The following is a 22,217-nucleotide window of genomic DNA, read 5'->3' as shown; positions in this document are numbered from 1 at the left end:
AATGAATTGAAAGTTTCCTAACATGCTAGGCTTCAGATTTGATTTAATATTTGAACCATGAAGCAGTAATCAAGATTTGAGCACCCACCGGGGCCACTTCATTTACTACCAAGCACAATACCCTCAAAAATAACTTGCAAACCAAATTACATTGGCGAGAGTTACTTCCAGGCCAGCATCATACCCAGGCAAAGAGGGCTAGTGCCAGGTTGCCAAATGGATCTGATGTAATAGATCCTGAGCAAAAGCTCTTTCTTTGCAAAAAAAAAAAAAAAATGTCTCCTCACCCATTTTATCAGGATTCTCAGAATTTTAAGCATTAGTGATTACTTTCTTTGTGTTGAAGCAATTAAATCCCCACCAGTTCTATATTAGAACTTAAGTATTTTACTTCAGTATGGGCTCCACATAATTATGGTTCATCCATAGGATAGAATAAAATGGAGCCATTAAAATAGAATGATGGAATGCTACATCTACTGACATGGAAAGATGCCCATGATATACAGGTTCATTGCAAAATACAGGTATGTCTGTGTGTGTACATGACAGAAATTTGTGGAAGGGTATTTATTAAAATATTAATAGTGATTACTTCCAGTTGAAGGCTATATGGGAGTTTTTTTACTCTTTTTATATATTTCTCTATTGTTTATTTTTACAACAGATATATAACATTTTTTGTTAATAATAACAAATACAATAAGGCTATTTGCATTTCAATAAAAATTAAATTGAAAATATCCCAGAAAACCACTAAGCCATTATCACCTTATCAAAATGTAATTTAGCAAGATTTTCAAGTCAAGGTTAAAGTCCCCTAAGGAATGAGACCCAGGTCTAACACATCTTAAAGAGCCTGGGGGAAAAGAGTCAAAGACAGACTAGGCGAAGAGGTCTCCAGCCAGGTATTAAGCAGTCAAGGGATAGGTCTGTGCTATCCTGGGGACATTTCACGGGAGAAAAGTCAGCAGACAATGGAAGGCATCTGTGGTCTTCAGCTCCAGAGAACCCAGAGAGTGAAAGCTCACCGCACTCAATACAGACTCAGAATGGATCTCAAGTTTGCCACAATTCCTGCTTTCAATATTATAGAAGAAAATACCTCCTGACAAACAATGTTCACTTCTCCCCCAACAGTAGGCCCAGGATCCAATGGCAGTTAATTTTTAAAAATATATATTTAACAGATTTACATATTTAAAGTTATACTTCACAGAGACTGAAAAGAAGAATATGAAATGTTAAATCACTCACCTCCATGGGAAGACACATTTGTACATGGGCAGATGATCCTGGAGGTGACACTGCTGTCCCATCTTTAACTTGAAAATGCGTTTTGCACATGTAGCCATCAGAACAGTCCTGTGTTCCATTAACCAAAGAATACACAAGAAAATGCCAATTATTTTAAGAATTCGTCATTCTAAGAACTACAGCTTCTCCTAAGTTCCAAACCAAACAATGAAAAACTAAGTATATTAAATGAGATGATATAATATGGATAAAGAAACTCCTCCAATATCCCTGTACATAGTAGGTACTCAGTAAATAGAAGTTTTAATCCCCTACCTTTCTCATTTATTAATGATGTTCTCTTTCTTAGACTAAATCCTCCCACTTTCATTTTCCCAAAAACAGAAGTCATAGAGCAAAGCTTTAGGTTGACAGCTGCTAAAATACATGTCAACTTATAGAAATATTTTGTCAAATAGTTAATATTGATTTTCATGACATATATACAAAGAGAAATTTTAGGAGGACTTGCAACAGATCTTCAAATTGGAAGGGAATCTCTATTTCAATTTCTTGTTCAAGGCAAGATCTCCATTAAAATGTCCCAGGGAGGGAATTACGCAGTACCTACCTGAGCATTTCCAGGAATCTACACTTGACTCCCTTACCCGACTGCCACCTCCATTTTCATACATGGAACATTGTTCCTTGAGAACGTTTTCTTACATTGTATTGAAATGTTTCCCTTTAGCCTTAACTCATTGGTTCTAGTTCTACCCTCTGGAATCTAAACTCTTTTCCACAGAGCCATTCTTCAAAGAGTCGAAGACAAATTTTCAAATGTTCTTTAAAAAAGATGATATCCAATCCTTTCACCAGTTGCATTTCTCTCCTGTTTCTTACACTTTCTCTTAAATACACTAATGGATGATGTTCATTTAATTGTGGTCAGTTTCTTTTTTTTTTTTAATTCAAAACTTGTTTGAATTCAATAAAGTCATGTGTAAAAATATTATACCTCCTCATGCACAAACATACTCACATATCAATGAAAATTATTAATTATCCACCAAATTGTCATACTAACATTCACAGTGTAACATATTTAAAACAATTATAATTAAGAAAGATGTAGTTGCTTAATCTGATGCAGTAAGAAAATACAGAATAGATTTCCAACAAAACAATTCACAATTCACTTAAATACTTTTACTAAGATTCAAAAATCTAGTTTTTAACGAAAAAACAAGAAAAGAAAAATTTTATAGTGTTTGTGAGCAATTTAATATTGAATATATTTTACAATTTGTGTCATGCCAACTATGCTAGAGCATTTGATTTTAGGTAACTACATGGGGTAGGCCCTAAATCCAATATGACTGGTGTCCTCATAAGAAGAGGGAAATTTGGGTACAGAGACACAGACCCACAGGGGAGAAGGCCACGGGAAGACAGAGGCAGAGATTGGATCGGTGTATCTACAACCCAAAAAATGACAGGGATTGCCATCAACTGCCAGAAACTAGGAGAGGCAGCGAAGGATTCTTCTCTAGAGACTTTGGAGGAAGCATGGCCTTGCAGATGCCTTGATTTCTGACTTCCAACCACCAGAACTACGAGAAAATAAATTTCTATGTTTTAAGACACCCCATTTGTGGTTCTTTGTTATGGCAGCCCTAGGAAACTAATACAAAAACCATATGTTCTGAGAAATATGGAGGGACCTTTACAATGCCTCCCAGGTAGCTGGGCTAACATCTTCCCAGCACCCACACAGGGACCCTGCTGGTTGGGAGTGGTTAGCCGCAGCTCTGGTTGGCTGGACCCAACTCATTTTGACTGATTGATGCCACTGCCACAGGCTATTAAAGATTTTGAATATTATTCCTGCCTGTAAAGTAAGCAATCAGGTATCCAATACTACCATCTGTTATTAATTCATTAAGGTTCTGAATTTGTAAATTGAATCATTGTTTTAAATTCCAGTTCTATATGATCCAACCACACAACATACCCCCTGACGGCCTTCTACCACTGAAATTTTTGTATTTAGACAATGTAAATGACTTTTAATATTGGCTTACATGGACAAAAAAACAGGCAGTTTCTGTTGTTGTTGCTTTTTTACATCAAGTATCCATTCCCCCTTCTTTAGAAATAGTAGCCAAATTTCCACTAAGGAATTATTCCCTTCTCCCCTGTCAGTGTGGACATGGTCCCCCAGCTCTAGAAATAGTCACAGGAGGCTGATCTGACCAATCAGGGTACCAGTCCTGCTGGCCTCAGAGACTCAGGAGGGCAAATCATCCAATCAGAGCCAATAGATATGATTCAGGACTTTGGGGTAGGGGGTGGGGTACAAGGCTGTTCTCTTTTTCACTGGATTTGAACCAGAAAGATAAAGCCCTGGCAGTGTTGGCAGCCACCATGTAATTAAATGAAGTCTGAGAATGACGCCAATGCAGAGGAAAACAAGGCCATGAGATGCAGAGTCCAGATCCTGATTACACTATTTACACCAACCATACCTGAAGCTAACTCTACACTCAAATTTTGTAATTACATCATCCCAAAAAGTCCCTACTTTGCTTCACCCAGTTTGGGCTGGGTTCTCTGTCACTTACAACCAAAATAATCCTTCTATTAAATGACATATATTGGTGCTTATTAGTTTAAAACTAGAAGATTTGTTACCATATTATTATCATCACTCTTGTGATGGTAGATCATCGATAGTTGATTATATAAAAGATTTACTACATACAATAAAACCATAGTACTATGTGTTTGTGAGAAAAAGTACTGACAGTCTGCAATTTAAAAATAATCTAGCAAGTTAGGATCCTTAGTACAGAATCCAGACTGCCATTCCGCATAAAAACCTGGTTCCCATGGAGATGAAAAACACCCTGGACCTGCATGGGAGGAGGCAGGAACAAAAGGGACGTTATAGCTTATTCAGTTCAGTCGTCCCATTTCAGAGATGACAGGGTAAAGGATTGAAGCACGTTAAAGAGGCTTGTCTTGAAGCTAATTAGGTGCAGAGCTGGAAGTGGAAAGCAGATCTCTTGACTCCAGTGTCCTACTACACTAAGCAAATTCTGCCACAGAGCTGGACCATGGCAGGAAAGTGCTCACTGACTCATGTGGGCTGGCGTAAGCCAGCACTCTGCACACTGAATAACCAGCTCACGCCACTTAAGTGTGGTCTGGGGAAAAGCAGCCTCAACCCACCCTGGGAGCTTTTTGGACGTGCAGAATCTCAAGCCCCACCTCAGCCCTCCTGAATCGGAATCTGTATTTAGCAGGCTCCCAGGTGAGTTCCATGCCTGCCTGGAAGCACGGAGGCAGCATGCATGGCAATCCCTGACTCAAAGGGACTGCAAGCTGATTGCATTCAACAGTAGTTCCCAACTCTAGCTGCACATCTGAAGCACCTGGGGAGTTTTCAAAATGCTGTTGCTGGGGTTCCCCCCCCCCCATCCCTCCACAGATTAGTAAAGTCAGAATCTTCTTAGTAGACACGAAGGCAGTAGCCAGGGTAGAGAACCACTGCACTAAATACACTGGAGTCCCTCTTTTAAAGTCTAGGAACATAGTCAACCCAGTGCTCTGCAGCTGCTCCAGGAGAAAAGGCCACAGGAACCCCCAACCTTCAGGAATACCACAGCTCTCTGGAGCTCTCCATGTACTAAATGCACCTCTGAGGATGCTTGCCCTAGAACTGTGACTGTGCTGAGACTGCTTTGTAAGTGGTCTTCACCACCATCTCAAACCCCACTTTCTGGCAACTTCCCCAGCCTTAACCCAGTCCTATGTAACTACCATTAATCTCATAACTGAAAACTGCTGTTGTCCCATGTCCAGCTACATTTCCACCATCAGGACTCCTTGCTGCTTAATCCACCACAGAGCAGGTGGCTTCACTCTGTCACCATAGAAGAGAAACTAATAGGAAATGTCCATATGCTATAATCCAGACGCCACTAATAAAAGAGAATACTTCCTCATAGACAAAACTCCTCAAGTTATCTATATAGGATGCCCTTCACCTTACACCAAAATAAGAAATAGAGATTTAAATGAGAAAAACAATTACTCTACATATAAATGTGCTATATGATAATCCTGGAGAATATAAATACATACATGTAATATTAAATAGGTATTTAAAAAGTAAACAAAAGGGCCGGCCAAGTGGCATGTTGGTTAGGAGTTGGCTTGGGACGCCAGCTCTGAGCAGCAGGGCCCCAGTTCGGATCCCACATGAGGGCCAGTGATACTATGCCCTCTACAGCTAAGATGGTGAACAACAGCTCAACCTGGAGCTGGGCTGCCATGAGTCACCGGCAACGGCATAGGCTGCAGCCACCGCTGCAGTGGGCTGCCATAAGCTACTGTGAATGGCTGGCAGCTGACGTGAGCTGCCAAGAGCCGCCGTGAGCGGCCATCCAGTGGCCGGCAACCGATCTGCCTCAGCCTGGAAGAGCACTATGATAATACATACATGGGCCAGTGAAGCGACGTCCTCCACACCTAGACTGAAGAACAAAAAGGACAGCAAGTTGTCTGTTCCCCTTCCCCGATTCCCCAATAAAATCTTTAAAAAAAATAAATAAATTAAAAAGTAAACAAAACCCTGAAAGTTATAAAATATTGATAAATTTTACTATATGGGAAAAATTCTTAACACCATTAACTGAAAGATAAATATCAAAATGTGAAAAAAAACATTTTTAGCTCATATCATAGAAACAGGCTAATTTTGTCAATATATAGCTTTAATTTCCTTAATATATTAATAATTCCAACAAAATAATAAGAAAAAGACCCACAGTCCAATAGAAAAATGAGCAAAGGATATAAAAAGATAGTTTACTAAAGAGGAAGTACATATGGATATTAATCACATAAAAATATGTTCAGTGTTACCCATAAGAAAAATGTAAATTAAAATTATGCAATACCATTCTTTTACCTATCAGATTGGCAAAGATCAAAAGGCATGAAATACACTGTGTAAACAAAGATATTTATAAAACAGGTAGTCACTCTCATACATTGCCAGAGGCAGGGTGGTTTAAATTAGTATAACCTCCCCAAAGAGTAAGTTGTCAATAACTACCCCAATTAAAAATGCACATATCTTCCACCTAGAAATACTACTTCCAGGAATTTATCGTACAGATATAGATGAATATGAGGAAATAAATTTCAAGCAATGATATGCATTACACTATTGTTTTCATAACACAATATTGGAAATAACCTAAATGCCTATCATTGAGGATTGGTTCAATTAATTATGGTATATCCAAATAACGGAGTGCTAGTCAACCATAAAAAATGAGTAGTAAGTTCTATAAGTATTGATATGGAATAATAATCAAGATAGGTCATTAAGTTAAAAAAAAAGGATGTGCAGAACAGTATGTATATGTGTATATTATGCTACCATTTGTTTAAATACGTATGCTTGTGTATGCACTGACTATATCTGGAAGGACATCCAAGACACTGGTATTGGTGGTGATCTCTTAAGGGTTTAGGTGAGGAAGTTGGGAGGGTTAGGAAGGAAACTTACAGTTTTTAGTGTACAAACCCTTTTGTGCCTATAAATAAATAACACTTCATGTTAAACAAATATTTCATTGATTGCTCTTTGAACATATGCCTCCAGGCCATCACACTGCTGCAACAGATTCCAACCTTGAACTTCTCGAGAAAATGCCCTAAAGGCTTTATAGAACCCTAGAGAGGTAACCAAGTGTTCCAGTGTAGCGCTGACTGTATATTGGATGGAGATCCAAGAATTTCCTAACAAAATATGTTTGAGTCTGCTTTCTGACAAGCTGTCATGGGCTATGCCACCCAGGGAGCTATGTTATGCCTGCTGGAATCCAGCTACTAAATAACCATAGGGCTTCTGTTGTTGAATTTTAATAAGCTTTTAACGATCTTCTCTAGAAAAATGCTGCTATCTAAAACAATTGGGTGGTCATCTAAGGGCCTTCGTTCTACTTTGAAATAAAGTATTATTGCACATGGGACTTAAGCTGAAGTTAACTGCTCAGAATGATCAGCTTCAGGGAGAGGCAGGCAAGGCCGTAGGGGAGGAATTAAGACAAGAGGACGTTTTTAGGTCACTGCACCGATCAAACAGGACTTTCATGGTTGGTGGAACCCTGAGGAACAGGCCAAACCTAGGCCAAAGATCTCAAATGGTTGTTCTTTTCTCTAGGTAAAAAAAATCAAACCAAAACTCCCATGAGCTGTCCAAAGCTGATTAACCATGGGAGCAAAAAAAAAAAAAGACAGTAAAAACTGCTGCTGAAAAGCAAAGCTTACACTGGGTAGGTCACACATTAAATTCATATCTGTCAATTTTTTTAAATGTCAAAGTTACGTGTAGATGGTGTAGGAAATTAATTACAGAGTTAGAGATCCTTCAGAACACAGCTCTGAATTTGGTATTATGTCTCCTCCTCACACCCATCCCCATTACCCAGCAAATCTGCCTAACCCTGATTTCAATTTCTGATACTGTTACACCTTCCAAATGCAGGTGTGGACCCTGGCCAAGGCTGACTCTGGTGTCTCTGAGTCAATATCAAGAGTAACCAGGCCCAGTCAAAGTAATTCATGGGTAACTACCGGCCTTAGACTCACTCAGGCAAAAATTCAAAAGACCCAAAACTCAAAAACCCAAAAGTGAAAGTAAGGCTATAACATATTTCATCTTTGAAAAAGACCATTGTACATCTCTCATTTTCCCTGGTCTTGGAGTTACAAAACATGACAGCCATTTATTAAATAGTCCACCCATACCTCAGAACTTTCTGGGTGGGGGTTGGAGAGAAACCTCAGATAATAATAAGTTGCAGCTGAGGGAGCTGGGGCTGTCCTTCCAGGAAATAATTAAATCCGCTGGATGTGCCCCCATCCAATAGAGTCCGATAGCCCCTTGCTTCCCAATTTGCACATTACCCATAATGATTATTGCTTTTATCTGTGTGACCTAACATGTGAATTCCTACTGAACTCGTTTGTTCAGCAGCTGGGAATTAAACCACACAAAAACATTGTGACCATCGGTCCTTGGTTGGAGATTCTCTGGCTCGGTCCAATTTAAAAGAGCTTTCTTTGAAAGTATGAAACTAAAAGAGAGCTTGAAGGATTTTGACTTGAAATATTCTCTGCACAGCAGCAGTGTGTCAGCAGGTTATCTGCCTTCTACCACCATACTTAGTTCAGCAGCGAATCTTGTTTATGTTAGCATACTCATTACGTACTTTTATTAGGTTTAAATGTCTAATCAACCCATAAACAAAGCACGGAGGACTAATTATGGTTACTGAACATAATCTAAATATTATAAATCTTGATGCTGTAAAGATAATAATATAATTAATTTAAAAATCAGAAGGACGAACAGGAAAGAATGAGAGAGATAGTGTAAGTACACTAAATTCCTCATCTACCATGGCAGGAATCAACAGTTATTGTTCAAAAATGAGACACCAGGAAGTAGAAGTATACTGGTTAAAGTTACAGGGATAATTATGAGAATAACTAAGGAGTTATTCTTCATCAATAAGGGTTCCATTAAACAAATTTAATGGAAACAAATTTGATTAAAATACAATGGAATGCAATGTAGGTATTAGAAATGAGCTCACAAAGAAAGATGTCTACGATGTAATGTTCGGTGGAAACCGTAAGTTACAGAACAAACCCATTTAAGTATATATATATTATAAATGTGCATACATATATTTATATGTGCACACAAAAAAACAAACTACAGACGAGTCAGAGGAGAGGGAAGAAGCTACTTTCATCTGTCGTTTTTACATCTGTGTATTATTAGACTTTTTACAGTGATTGTGTATTATTTTTCCTTATAAAAATTAAATAAAATACAGTAAAATAAAGACAAAACCCATAAAAGAAAAAGTAATATTGTGCTAGGGAGACTGAGTAAGGAAAATTCATTAAAGTTTTCCTTCTGCTTTCTGCAGTCAATATTATCCTAAGAACCATAAAGTGTTCTTGCATACAATGTTAATTTTTGGTTTTATTTTTCTCCCCTTTTTTAAAGTAAACATCTAGTTGCTAAACCAAAACACCACCAATACCTCTTATCTAAGTCATTATCTAATAATATCATAGTCACGTAGTTTTTCAAGTGGGCATTGTGTTACGCCACTTAGAGTCTTAATGTTCAATTGCATTCAATAAAGACATGCTGAGCACCCCAACACTGTGCTCATTTGTATAAGAAGCTCGTTTTCTTACAGTCGCCCTGCTCCTTTTTCTGGCAGGACTCTTATACGGACCAAGTCCCCCTTCTTTTCACCTCCAACCCCTCCCGACTTCCCAAATGAGCAGAGCTCACTGCTCTCCACTTTTCTGAATGCAGGTCAAAGCACAGCAAGGGCAGGGGCCCCAAGGAATAAGGAGCAGAGGAAACTCAAGACACTTAGCAGGCCAGGAAAGAAGGTTACTGGGCCAATGTAGACACGTTATTTGGGGGTAAGCACACAAGTATAAGTAAATGCAAGTACTTACACAGCCTGCTTATGTCACACCAGTTTTTTAAAAAAAGGTTACAGTTTACATGATGTGAAATTCCTTCCCTTTCTTGGAGCTCATGCATCAAAAGTACGTTTAAATCACAGTGGTTCCATTTCCCTTATTAACACTTTCAACAAATATCACTGCACTGTTAGGTTTCACTATGAAGCATTTGTGGGATTTCATTCTCTTTTTCCTTCTTTCGCTTTTTAATAATGTTTGGTTTTCGGGTTTTCCAACTTGCCCATTTTGAGTTTTCAATTTTCAGTTCATAGATGTGGGACCTTTGTATGTGCCCTCATATTTTTTATTATATTAAACAATTCGGTTTTGCCTCCCAGAGCAGTCCTGCTTATTTGTGCCCAAGGAATGGCCAATGGATGCTATAACTGATTGCAGAGGATATGGGGAACCGGCTATAGTAAAATATTTTTTTCCCCTCTTTGTTTCCACTTCCAATTTAAGTTTGTAGAGATTTTGCCATATTTTGTTTGCTCTAGTTGAAATGTTCTCAAAGGCTTATCATTGCTTTTCTGATATCATAGATTTTTAAAAAAAGAAAAAACCATATAGATGGCCCAAGTTCTGGACTACCCCATCTGGATTTCTGGATTTAAAGTTACTCTAAATCTTATTCCTTTCATAAATAAATTATTTCTTTTTATGACATTATAAGAGAATTGTTCAAGACAATTAAGAGTATTAAAGGAATTTTGCACTTAATAAAGTAAATTGAAAGAAGTTTGATAGTCTGACAGTAGAAAATTATCAGGGTAGCATGCTGTCACTTTGATATCAAAGCACTATTCTTACAAAGCAGCACAAATAATTTATTAACTTTCCTCTTTTTTTGTGGAATGAAAGGTACTTGAGCTTAAACAGTTTTACTCAGAGAAGGATCCTGCTATGAGTGTGAGAAGAAGGAATGGGGAGGTGAGAAAGAAAGGCCTTCCTGGCATGGGTACCATACACAGTATCAGAAAATGGGTGGCTGTTTTTTAAAACAACAGAAATGTATTCACTCATAGTTCTGGATCTAGAGGCTAGAAGTCCAAAATCAGCTCCCCCAGAAGAGCTGAGGAAGAACAGGGTCAACATTCGGCGCTTCAGAAGCTGTTCCAGCCTGAGGACGCCAGGCCAGGTCCCCATGGTTGTTGCTGGAAACCAAAAGGGCTTTAACTAAAAATGGAAAAGGAGGTGCTACAGCTTTTAGAGTAAGCTGCGTGGTAGTGCGATCACTGCTTTTTATCTATGGGGTCTGTATAATGTGAGATTGAAGACTTCATTGGAGTTATTCTACTTGCAAAAGAGTATTCAATATCCACTACTTCCACTACTTGGATCAATACCAGACACAGGGCAAACTCACACTGCAGGCAGAGAAGAGGAAAAAGGAGAAAGGCGAGAGGCAGGATGTTATCCACTCAGTCTTTGCTATTAACGTAAGAAAAGTTCCCTGACATATTTCCCAGAAGGAGTCACAATCTCTGCCCTCATGGTCATTTCCATTCCAAGCCTGTGCATGTTTAAAGCTCTTAGACTGAATGCGCTCCCTTCTGTGTCCTCTATCACAAGTCCTGCTTCCCATACCTTGACACTAGAAAGTCTCAGAAGCATCAAGGCAGGGGCCGTGTGAAAGCCAGGCTGACACAACGTGATAGCGGAAGGCGAGGAAGCCCACCACCTCACCCCACACTTAGGCTACAAATCTTAGGGACTCTTCCTTTCATACCACATCTCCTTCATTTCCATGAATTAATTATGTTCCCCCACTGCTGTGTTCCCAACCTAAGGATTGGAAACAGACCTGTTGAACTGGTGATCATATATCTAATAATGTCTTAGCCTAAAGTCTGTGTTTATCAAATTTACATTTCATATAATGGGGGGATACACTGGTACCCTCCAGGAATGTTTGCATTTCTCTAAGTGTTTCTTTGGTCTTCTAAACATGAGAGAATAGCAGAGCCTATATTTACCCTTCCATCTTGGAAAACTAGAAAACCAAACAAAAACACATGAAATCAGGGTTTTCAGATATTGGACACAAGCAATGAAGGACAGTGACCTCTGAGAGAAAGGAAATAAACAGGTAAGCTCTATAAGTGTCCCAGCTCACCGCCAGGGCAAAGGTTTTATAAAAGAAAAGATAAAATGGTAGATGATTTCATTGTTGGCTTAAATAATCTAAAAGAATCAACAGAAAAAGTAATATAAAATAAATAAGAGTTCCAGAGGGGAGCCAGGAAAAAGATCAACAGATAAAAATCAATAACTTTACAAATTATAAAGTAATAATTAATTAAAATCATAAAGATACAATATATTCCTGGTATTAACAAAATTGTCAAGTAGCCAGGAAAATACCTATCATTATGCCAAGAAAACTCTACAAGTTTACTGGTGAAAATAAAAAATCCATAGTTTTTCTTTTTTAATAAAACTTGTAAAGTGATTCTAAAATTTATCTAAACAAGAATATATACAGAGGTACTGAATTTTTTTTAAAAGAACAAAGAATGGTAGACTTATCGGATATCAAAACCAACTAAAGAGAAGTAATAATAATTAAAATCTATGTTACTACGACAGAGAAGAAAAACAGATCAGTGATTAGGATATGGAGTCTAGAAATAGACTGACTTGTAGAACTTAATATATGATACAAAAAGAATTTTGTATCATTGATGGAAGAATACATAAGTCAATAATGATTATTATTAATGAAGTCAACTGGCTCACAATTAAGTAAAATAAACTATATTACCACATCACACAATCTCTAAAATAAGTCCCTGGTAGATATAAAAAATAAAATAAAAAGTTCTAAAGGAAAATACAAGAGACTATTTTTATAATTCAAAGTTAGGAAGGATTTCCTGAGCAAAACCAACCCAGAAGCCATAAAGCAAAAGACTGGCAGATTTATTAAAAATTAAAAACTCCTATATGACAAATGATACTATTAACGAAGTTAAAGGAGAAGTGACAGTCTGGGAAAAAATATTTGCAATATATAGGAAATGAAGGATTGATAGTCATAATATATAAGATTCTCCTACAAATCAATACTACAAAGATAAACACAACCCCACAGTAAGACAAACAAAAGGCATAAACAGGAAATTCCTAGGAGAAAGACCAGTGGCCAATAAGTATATGAAAACATGCTCAACATAAGTATAATGAGGAAAATGCAAATCAAAACAATATATCATTTTTCATCTTTTAAAATGAAAAAATATAAAAGATTAGTAATACCAATTTTATAGTGTATGAGAAAATGGGCATACTCTTATAATTTTTAATAGCAGTATAAATTGCTACAGTCTGGAGACAATTTTTGTCTGTGATTCTCTCATTCATTCATTCATTCATTGAATAAATAGTATTAACACCTACACTGTGCAATTTGTCACACTACGTAGGCCCGAGGGATACAGCAGTGACCAAAACAGACAAAAGTTCTTGCCCTCATGGAGCCTGCATTCTGGAGAACCATGGTCAAGGGCAGGGAAGGTAACAAATAACGAAATATGTAGAACAGGGGTTTTTAAGTGCAATGAAAATAAATAAATTAGGGTCAGCGGGATTGAAAGTGACAGGATTAGGAAGATGCTATAATATTTTGCGTAGGGTGGGCAGGTAGGACCTCATTGATAAAATGAGCGAAGATCTAAAGGAAGTAAGGGAACAAGTCGGAAAGCTCTCTAGGGGAAGGACACACTAGACAGTTGGAACGGGAACTGCCAAGGGCCCAAGGTTTAAACTGCAGGAATACCAGTACGGCTGGCACTGAGTGAAGGAGCCGTAGAATGGTATTAAGTACAGAGGAAAGTGGGATCCATTTAGGACTGGAAGTTATGGTCAAAGCTTTGGATTTTACTCTCCGATTAAAACTGGAAGTCATTGGAAGGTTCCGAGTCAGAGAGTTATATGGCTGGACTCACGTTTTTTAAAAGATCCCTCCAGCTGCAATTTAGAGACCAGATTCTAAGCCAGGTGAGAAATGAAGGCAGCCTAGGCTAAAGTGGTATAGTGGAGGTGGTGATCAGCGGCTGATTATGAAGATATTTGGAAGATAGAGTTAATAGGATCTACTAGCAGGTTAAACGTGGGGTGCAGAGAAAGAGGGGAGTCAAGGGGAACTCCAGATTCTTGTCCTGAGATCCTGGAAGCTACCAGTTACTGAAATAGGGAAGTATGTGAAAGAGGCAGGTTGGGGGGCATACGGGCAAGGTTAAGTAAAAATGAATTAAATATGCCTTGTAGCTATTCAAATGGAATGTCAATTAGGTTCCTGGATATAAAAGCCTACAGTTCAGGGACTTGATAGATGCTAAAAATATAAATTCAAGAGTCATTGGTGAATATACAGTATTTATAGCCAAGGGGCTGGATAGGATCTCCAAGCAAGTGAGTCTAACTAGTGAAGGAAAGGAATCCAAAGATTGAGAACTGGGGCACTCCAGTGTTTAGCTGTTGTGCGATGAGAAGGAAACAGCAGAGGAAGCCAAGAAGAAGCAATCAAAAGGTAGAAGGAAGCCAAGAGGTGAGTGTCCCCAATGCCAAGCAAAGAGTATTGCAAAAAGGGAGTAATAATGTGCCAATTTTGCAGAATCTGTCAAAATGTAAGGTGAGCACACTCTGTCATTCAGCAATTCTAGTTAGAACTACCTATTCTACAGAAATATATATATAAGTACACATAAAAAATTGCATTACATGGATATTTATTAAAGTATCATTTGCAATACCAAATTAAATGCCCATCATAGGGGAATGCTTAAATTAGGTGGATAATTTAAGGGAATAAAGTGCAACAATTAAAAATAACCTGGAAGAGGTAAGTTATTGACATGGAATGACCTCTGAATATTATGTTAAAAAAACTACTTGAAGAATCATATAGAATGATTGATTCCAGATATACGGGGGGAAAAAAAACAACACACGCATTTATATGTTACCTGCAAAGCAGGCAGGATCTGGTGATGAGAGAAACCATGAGTTCTCAATCAGACTTTCTGGGATAGAAATTTGGCTTGTCACCTTGGACAAGTTTCTTAACTTCTCTTGGCTTTCCTTTCCTCTTCTAAAAAAGTCCTCAAAGGGAGGTTCTAAGGATTAAATGAATTAATGCCCAAAAAAGATCAGTCTCTGGCACATAGCAATTACTCAGTAAGTGTTAGACATTAATAATGCCTTAATAGTATAGATTTTAATATATAATAACAGCACAGATAAGTGTATAACAAGAAATTTTAAAGTTTACTCCCCAAACTGTTAGCACTGTGTTTTTTCAGAGATGTTGGAACTGGGAGTTGGCAGAAGAGGTGAGAGCCAACAGAACAAGACTTAAACATTTTGCCATATATACATCTATATTATTTGAATTTTAAATAATATACTAATGCAAATTCTACCAAAGTACACATGCATTTATTGTGAAATTTGTATTTTTTTTTAATTGAGAGAGTAAAAAGAATAGTACGTTTATGGACCTCAAAGGCTATTTCTGATGATTTCTATTCAACGATCTATGGTTCAGCTAACACCAAAAAGATAAATCAAATAATTGGGATAATGTGAAGCAGGAAATATAATATTTTCTAGCCATATACAAGAAAGATACTCAGACACGTGGCAATAAAAATAGAAAAGACAGAAGAGCCTGAATAAAATTAAATAAAGGGAAGAGAATGCAATTGAGCACACATTCATAGACTCAGCCTAAGCATTGGGCAAATCAAAAACCCTATCTAGCACCCCTGAGTGAAGCAGTTACCCAGCATCTCCTGAAACATTTCCAGTGACATAGGTAGCATGTATTATTATTAGTCAGTTACACCTTATTTTAATGTAGTCCCTCATTGTTCCTACTTGTCTCATCGGAAGCAACACGGAATTAAGCCTCTTTCTTCACCAAGGCTGACTTTTGGCTACACTTCCAGGCCCTCCTACCTTGTCTAGGCGGGCCCAGCCCTGCCCAATGTGGGCAGAGGGCATTCCAAGATGCAGGCTACTACGCTGCTCCAAACCTAAGACAAATACAGCTAAGTTTCTTTCCATACAGTGATGCCAACAGGTAGAATGTTTGAGACAATGTGGTTGTACTACTCTATGGCTTCTGACTTCGACTAAATTCTGCTTAAGAAACAACAGGTATTTGCAGGAGACACATGCTAGAGTGTATGTACTCCATGCAGACTCAACTTAACTCTTTTATGCAAAACCCCCAGTTTTTCTTTCATCACCTCTTTCTTTGTCTCCAGTACAAACCAGCTCCTCCCCAAACCTTCCCAAGGTGGAACTCACTACTCCATGTATGGCTCTGCTTCTAATTACTATTTACTGCATTTGCATGTGTTTTTTTCTCATTATAATGTCATTAGCATTCAAGGGAGCCTGGTTGCCCCGGCAACCAGGAGTGGTGCATGCAAGGCACAGCCTTTAATGAAAACTTAACCCTACTTCGTTTAATTCCCACTGTGTTTTTTGGCTCACTTCACTTTTGTGGTCACAAGAATGGAAATAGCCTGCAGTTACCCCTTCTTATGTGGTGCTGCTCCAAGGCTTTGGGAACCTATGTGTGTTCCCCTGAACACAAACAGCATGGTGTTTCTCATAACTAACCTTTATAACTTCTTCTGATAACAATAAATTCTCCTTCTGATCAACACTACTCATTCAGCACAGTCCTTTGACTATAAAAATAGTCTATTTTTCCTCCAGCTTAAATATTCTCAGGTTCTTCAGATTTGATATGATTTCTGCAGTCCTTACTAATTTAACTGCCTGCCCCTGAAAACATTCTAAATGATTTGGTTGATATCAAACTCACTGCTTCTATACCATCATGCCAATCTGGTAACCTTCTCAAAGGAAATAAGGGATTAGTTCAACAGGACTTTTTTTAGCCATCCTACAAAGGTATGCTTATCAAAGCTGAGTATAATAATAATAATAATGATCAAATCAAGATTTAACAAAAAAATTTTTAAACCCTCAGGCGAAAATTATATGACAGTGTGAATAAAAATAAAATCCTGGGCCGGCTGAGTGGCCTGTTGGTTAAGAGCTGGCTTGAGACGCCAGAGGGTCCTGGTTCGGATCCCACATATGAGGGCCACTGACACTGCCCTCTACAGCTAAGATGCTGAACAACAGCTCAACCTGGAGCTGGGCTGCCTGGAGTTGCCGGCAATGGCGTGGGCTGCAGCCCCTGCTGCAGTGGGTTGCCATGGGCTACCGTGTGTAGCCAGCAGCCAGCGTGAGTGGCCGTCCAGAAGCCAGCGACTGATCTGCCTCGCCCGGGAAGAGTGCAATGATGGTGCCAACTTGGCCCAGTGAAGCAACATCCTCCACAGCTAGACTGAAGAACAAAAGGACAGCAACTTGTCTGTTCCCCTTTCCCCAATTCCCCAGCGCTGTTCCCATCCCCCAATTCCCCAATAAAAATCTTTAAAATAAATAAATAAAATCCTAAAATTAGGCTCAAAAACCCAACTACACAGATAGAGGAGCTCTTGCTTAACAGCCATGCACACTTTTAAGCCATCAAGAGCTCTAGATGCCTTCAAGTTCAATAGGAGCCAAAGTGTGACAGGTTGTCACATAGGGATTCCCTAGAAGTCAGTTTGTAATTGTTACACGTGCAGGATAAAGTAAGGAGAGCAAGGTCAACAGTATTGCAGAACTGTTTTAAGAAGGCAAATCTTCTATGAACCAGCAACTAATGACCACAGAAATCTATTATTTTCTGATATTGCTGTCCTTTACAATATGAGGAATGACAGAATCAGCGGGGCCAACCACTGAAGTAAGGCAGCCTGAGGAGTGAGCAGACAATAGAAAATGAGCTCTCACTTCTGATGTAGTGGACTTGGAGCAGTCCAGGGAGAATGCTACTGGACAATAAAACCAGCTGTGATGATGGAAATGTTCTTTGTGCCGTCCAAAACAAAGCAGGAGCCCCTTGAAATGTGGCTAGTACAACTAGGGAACCAGATTTTTAATTTTATTTTATTTTACTTAATTTCAATTTCAATTTGAATAAGCCACATGTGGCTAGTGGCTGCCATATTCTAAAGCACAGCTACATAAATGACTTGCTGCTGCAGAGCACATGTTCTGATAACAGGTTCAAGATCAGACTCTATTTTTCAGCTTTCCCTCAAATAAGCAACTGAAGTGGAGCCCAGCAACATCAGAGGCTTAGCCAAGGAGGAGACCCTACTGTACGTGTATGTCATGTGCGTTGTAGGCCACATCCTCCACAGGAGAAGGCCCAGCCATAGGAATAGTCTGGGGCAAGGGTGGGAGTTTAGAAGGAGACGGGTGGTTAGTTTTACTATGGACTTGAAAAGCAGTATAGCGTAGAGTCAAGTGCACAGACTGCCTGAGTTCATATCCCAGCTCTGCCATGAATAGTAATAAGTGTGACCTCAGTTACCTCATCTGTAAGGTAGGGACATTAATGACTACAATTACTAACCAGGGTGAGGATAAACCAAGCTAATACATAGGAAACACATAGACTAGAGCTTGGCACAAAATAATTGCTTCTGAGTGTTTTTTTTCCCCAAAAAAATGGGTTTTTTTCTTCAAGAGTTAACTTATTTTCAGCAATCCCCATGAGTGAATTAGAGAAGACTAGGGTAACCTATTTTTCTTCCCAGGACTTTATTCCTCTGCATAATTCAGAAGCCACCTGAACAGCTATTTGGCTTAATCCAGCTCAGTCTGGTTCACCAACCTCCTGCCACCTACCCATCCCACTCCTGCTCGCCCTTATCCCCCAGATCAGTAAGACCTAAGGTACAGCAGACTCTGCCCCATCACGCCATGCCCAGTTAGTCAATATGTTTCCTGAATCTTGACCTTCTTTCAACCCTTGCTTTCTACTCCATTCTCTGAAATCTCTTAGTTATTGAATTTGGGACCTGTCACAGTTAACGTTCTTGCCTCAGCCTTCCAAATTGTCATACAATTCAGTCCACTGCTTCCTAACCCATTTCACAATATGATACACATAAAAATTCATATTTAAAAAGTATGATGGAGTAAAGTAGAGGGGATTTGGTGGTGGTTATATGAAACTTTGTGAAAAAAACCTTAAATACATTTTCGTAATATTATATTATCATTTCAGTCACTCCCCCTTCCTAACCCCAGCCCCAGGCTAATCTTTCTGTTTCTATAGAGAAGAGTATTTATCACTTTCCTACAAATGATGGAAACTCCTTTCTCACCACTAATCAGAATACGGATAATTCAAATCTAAATTATATTTCAAAAGTGCCATCATTCAGTAAATCGAATATTCTTTTACTTTCATCGACAAATGTGAAAATTTCTTACGAGTATGAATAAATTGTGAATACAACTGAAATCATACACTTCAAACCAACGATGCAGCTTTCCCTTAAGTACACAAGATGTTGCTCTACTTGTCTTAATAATCATTCTTTATTGTTCAAACCATGACACAGACTAAACGCTATGAATGAATATTTTTTAAGATATTTGAAATACAACTTTATGCTGATTCTAAACGAAAAGGAGTTAGAATGACAGTAACAAACAAGATTTCACCACTGAATATTGCGATGTGACTGTAGCAGTCTTATGTTTGAAACTCAATAAGGAAACGACTACGTTCCGAAACAGCTAAATAGGCAGGTGCAAAAAGAGAAGTTTTTTTTTTTTTAACTGCCACATTCACTCCATAGCCCATTCATCTCCTTCAGCATCCCAAAAATTAAGCACATGTCTGCTTAGCTATGTAATAAAGAGGCAATCAGTGCACCACAGACATCACAGGACAGTTGCCTATAAAACTGGACTTCTGATGCTGGACTGCAGCCTCAATTTCTCACAGGTCATCATCCTCGTGTGGGAGAGCAGTTGTCTGACCAAACTCTAGGTCATGCCTCTACTGTGCTACCAGAGTGGGGTCCATGACACCCTCTGGTGGGGCACGAGCAGGCATGGCAAACAACTCCAAGTCAGGCTCTCTAATTAGTTTACTAGCAAGCCATGGAAAGGGCTTGTCAAAGTTTTAGTTACTTTTGGCAGAAATGTCATAGTACTTCTTTTGGTGGAAGACAATTGATTTTGTCTTCACTTTCCTGTCCTTAATATCCACTTTGTTGCCACACAGCACGATGGGGATGTTTTCACATACGTGTACCAGATCTCTATTTTAGTTAGGTGTGTTCTTACAAGTAAATCTCGAAGTTACATCAAACACTATAATGGCACACTGGGCTTGGATGTGATAGCCATCTCTCAGACCACCAAACTTCTGACCAGCTGTGTCCCATACAGTGAACTTAACAGGTCTTCTGTTGGTATGGAACACAAGGGGATGGACCTCAACACCCAAGGTAGCTACATACTTCTTTTCAACTTCACCAGTCAGATGACATTTCACAAATGTAGTTTTTCCAGTCCTACCATCACCAACCAATACAAGTTTGAACTGAACTTGGGGTTCTCCCTGAGCAGCCATTGTGATATTAGTTCCAGAAGCATCTTGGGACCCATCTGACTGAGGCAAGTGAATCTTTTTTAATCCCACATTTCCAAGGCCCAATTTTTGCCTTGAACCCATAAATTTTATCAGTACATGTGAATACATTATCATGAGGTCCTGGCAATTTTCTATTAGGTTCATTCATTCAGCTAAGTATGCTTTTTTTTAAGCCAATAATTACCTTTTAACAAATCTTACAAGTAAAAATTGTTTATCAAAAAGGTTCTAATTCTCCTTCTAGATCATAAACTTTTGACTAAACTCTCTGTAGACATCTACGGCCCTTCATTAGAAAACAGTGGAAAGTTGTATTCCAATCCCATTTGTACACAGGAAGCTGAAAACTGACGTGAGCTCAGCAGCCTAGGTTATATTCAATTCACCATTTAGATACATCAGACTATGTGAAACTCACACACAGGCAAACTTTTATACAACAGAGTTTCTCTGTGAATAAAACATTGTAGTATTTGAATCTCGGTGTTTTCACAACTCCTGACATGCAGCCGTTACACCTTCTTGTCATTGCAGTCACTCCCTCAACACACAAATTCAAGCATGTTTCCATAGTACCTTATTTGTTTCAAAGTATGAATATACTGCCTTCAGTATTTCATCCCCAATAACTTATTTGGGTACTTCTTTACACATAAGAGATATTCTTTCCAGCATGAATTCTATGTGTCGGAATTTGGCAGTTTTCTAACATGGGTAGATGCATCAATCTGAAATAAATCTTGTTTGATTTAATATTATAACAATCTGGGTCATTGTTGTCTTTATGTCATCCGACACATCATCAATACATTTACAAGTATTATTTGAGAGTGCCACCTTTTCCATCTCTTTTGATTTATTGGTCTCAATTTCCAGGCTGGCTGGTAAATTGAGGGCTTCTGTCCTTGTGTGAGGCAGTCTGGCTTCAGCTTTTAATGCTGTGACCTTGTCACTGGTTTATTTAGCTTCATCTAAATAAAATGAAAAAGCTTATTGTTAGAACCAATCTCAAAAAGAGCTTTGGTTTTTTTCTGCTGCTTTTGCCAAACTTAAAAACATTCCAGTCTTTTCCTGAACAGGATGAGTTTTTGTGGTAAGGTGCCAGTGCGTTTTGCTCTGTACTTTGTCTTCATCTGATAACTTTTCCTGCCAGTGAGGCTAATTTAGGCTGAGAGGAAAAAAGTTACCATGCACACTCATCCAAGTTTGAGATGATTTTTATTTCATTACCTAACTAGTGACTTCAATTTTTTTTTTGATACCGTGCTTGTCTGTGAAACTGATAGCTTTCTAGTTTTAATGAAGTTATCCATTAAGATCAAAAAGTAAGGACAGTATCTGTAAAATTTAAGTCTTTTTCAATATAAAAAATTAATGGGGACTATAGGCTTTTAAAACTACATAAAATATACTTAAAAGAGTGGGGAATCTTCTGTGTTCATTAAAATGTTTTAGAATTTCATGAAAATTCAAACAATCATTGATTTTTGTTTACTACAAAAAGTAAAACTTTGAAATATTCACAAAATACACATAATGCATACACTGGTGTATGATTAAAAATATTTTGATAAATTTATTTTATGAAGCTAGACTTTTAATGAATCAACTTTGTTACATTTTATTCAAGTATTAATTGATTTTTAAAAATAAATATTTTTTAATTTCCAAAAACAATAATTGATTACAAAATTCTATCAAGAATGTGACTTTGGCTAATTGTTAAAACAAAGGTAAAAACTAAAGTAAATTAAGTACATAAATCAAGAAGTAGCAAAATCACTGTTTTATTTAGAAACACTTAATATTAGAAAATGGTAATAAAAGTGATAAAAATAATCATATGTAAGTTCTAAGTCAGAAAATA

The 22,217-nt window shown here is 38.1% G+C and overlaps 1 protein-coding gene and 1 pseudogene across 7 annotated transcripts in view; both read right to left on the bottom strand.

The window, feature by feature from the left end:
- Positions 1–22,217, bottom strand: part of ATG10 (autophagy related 10) — a 338,768-nt gene that overhangs the window by 164,469 nt on the left and 152,082 nt on the right. For all 7 annotated transcript variants that reach the window (XM_019652568.1, XM_019652570.1, XM_019652569.1 and 4 more), the window contains one exon: positions 1,258–1,365. In XM_019652568.1, coding sequence (XP_019508113.1) covers positions 1,258–1,365 — 108 coding nt within the window. The remainder of the gene's footprint in view (positions 1–1,257; positions 1,366–22,217) is intronic.
- LOC109388122 (GTP-binding nuclear protein Ran pseudogene) lies at positions 19,691–20,329 on the bottom strand (annotated as a pseudogene).

The sequence above is a fragment of the Hipposideros armiger genome, unplaced genomic scaffold (assembly GCF_001890085.2).
Source record: "Hipposideros armiger isolate ML-2016 unplaced genomic scaffold, ASM189008v1 scaffold_182, whole genome shotgun sequence".
Taxonomy (NCBI): domain Eukaryota; kingdom Metazoa; phylum Chordata; class Mammalia; order Chiroptera; family Hipposideridae; genus Hipposideros; species Hipposideros armiger.
The sequence above is the reverse complement of the archived record's forward strand: the minus strand, read 5'-3'. Positions and strand labels throughout refer to the sequence as shown.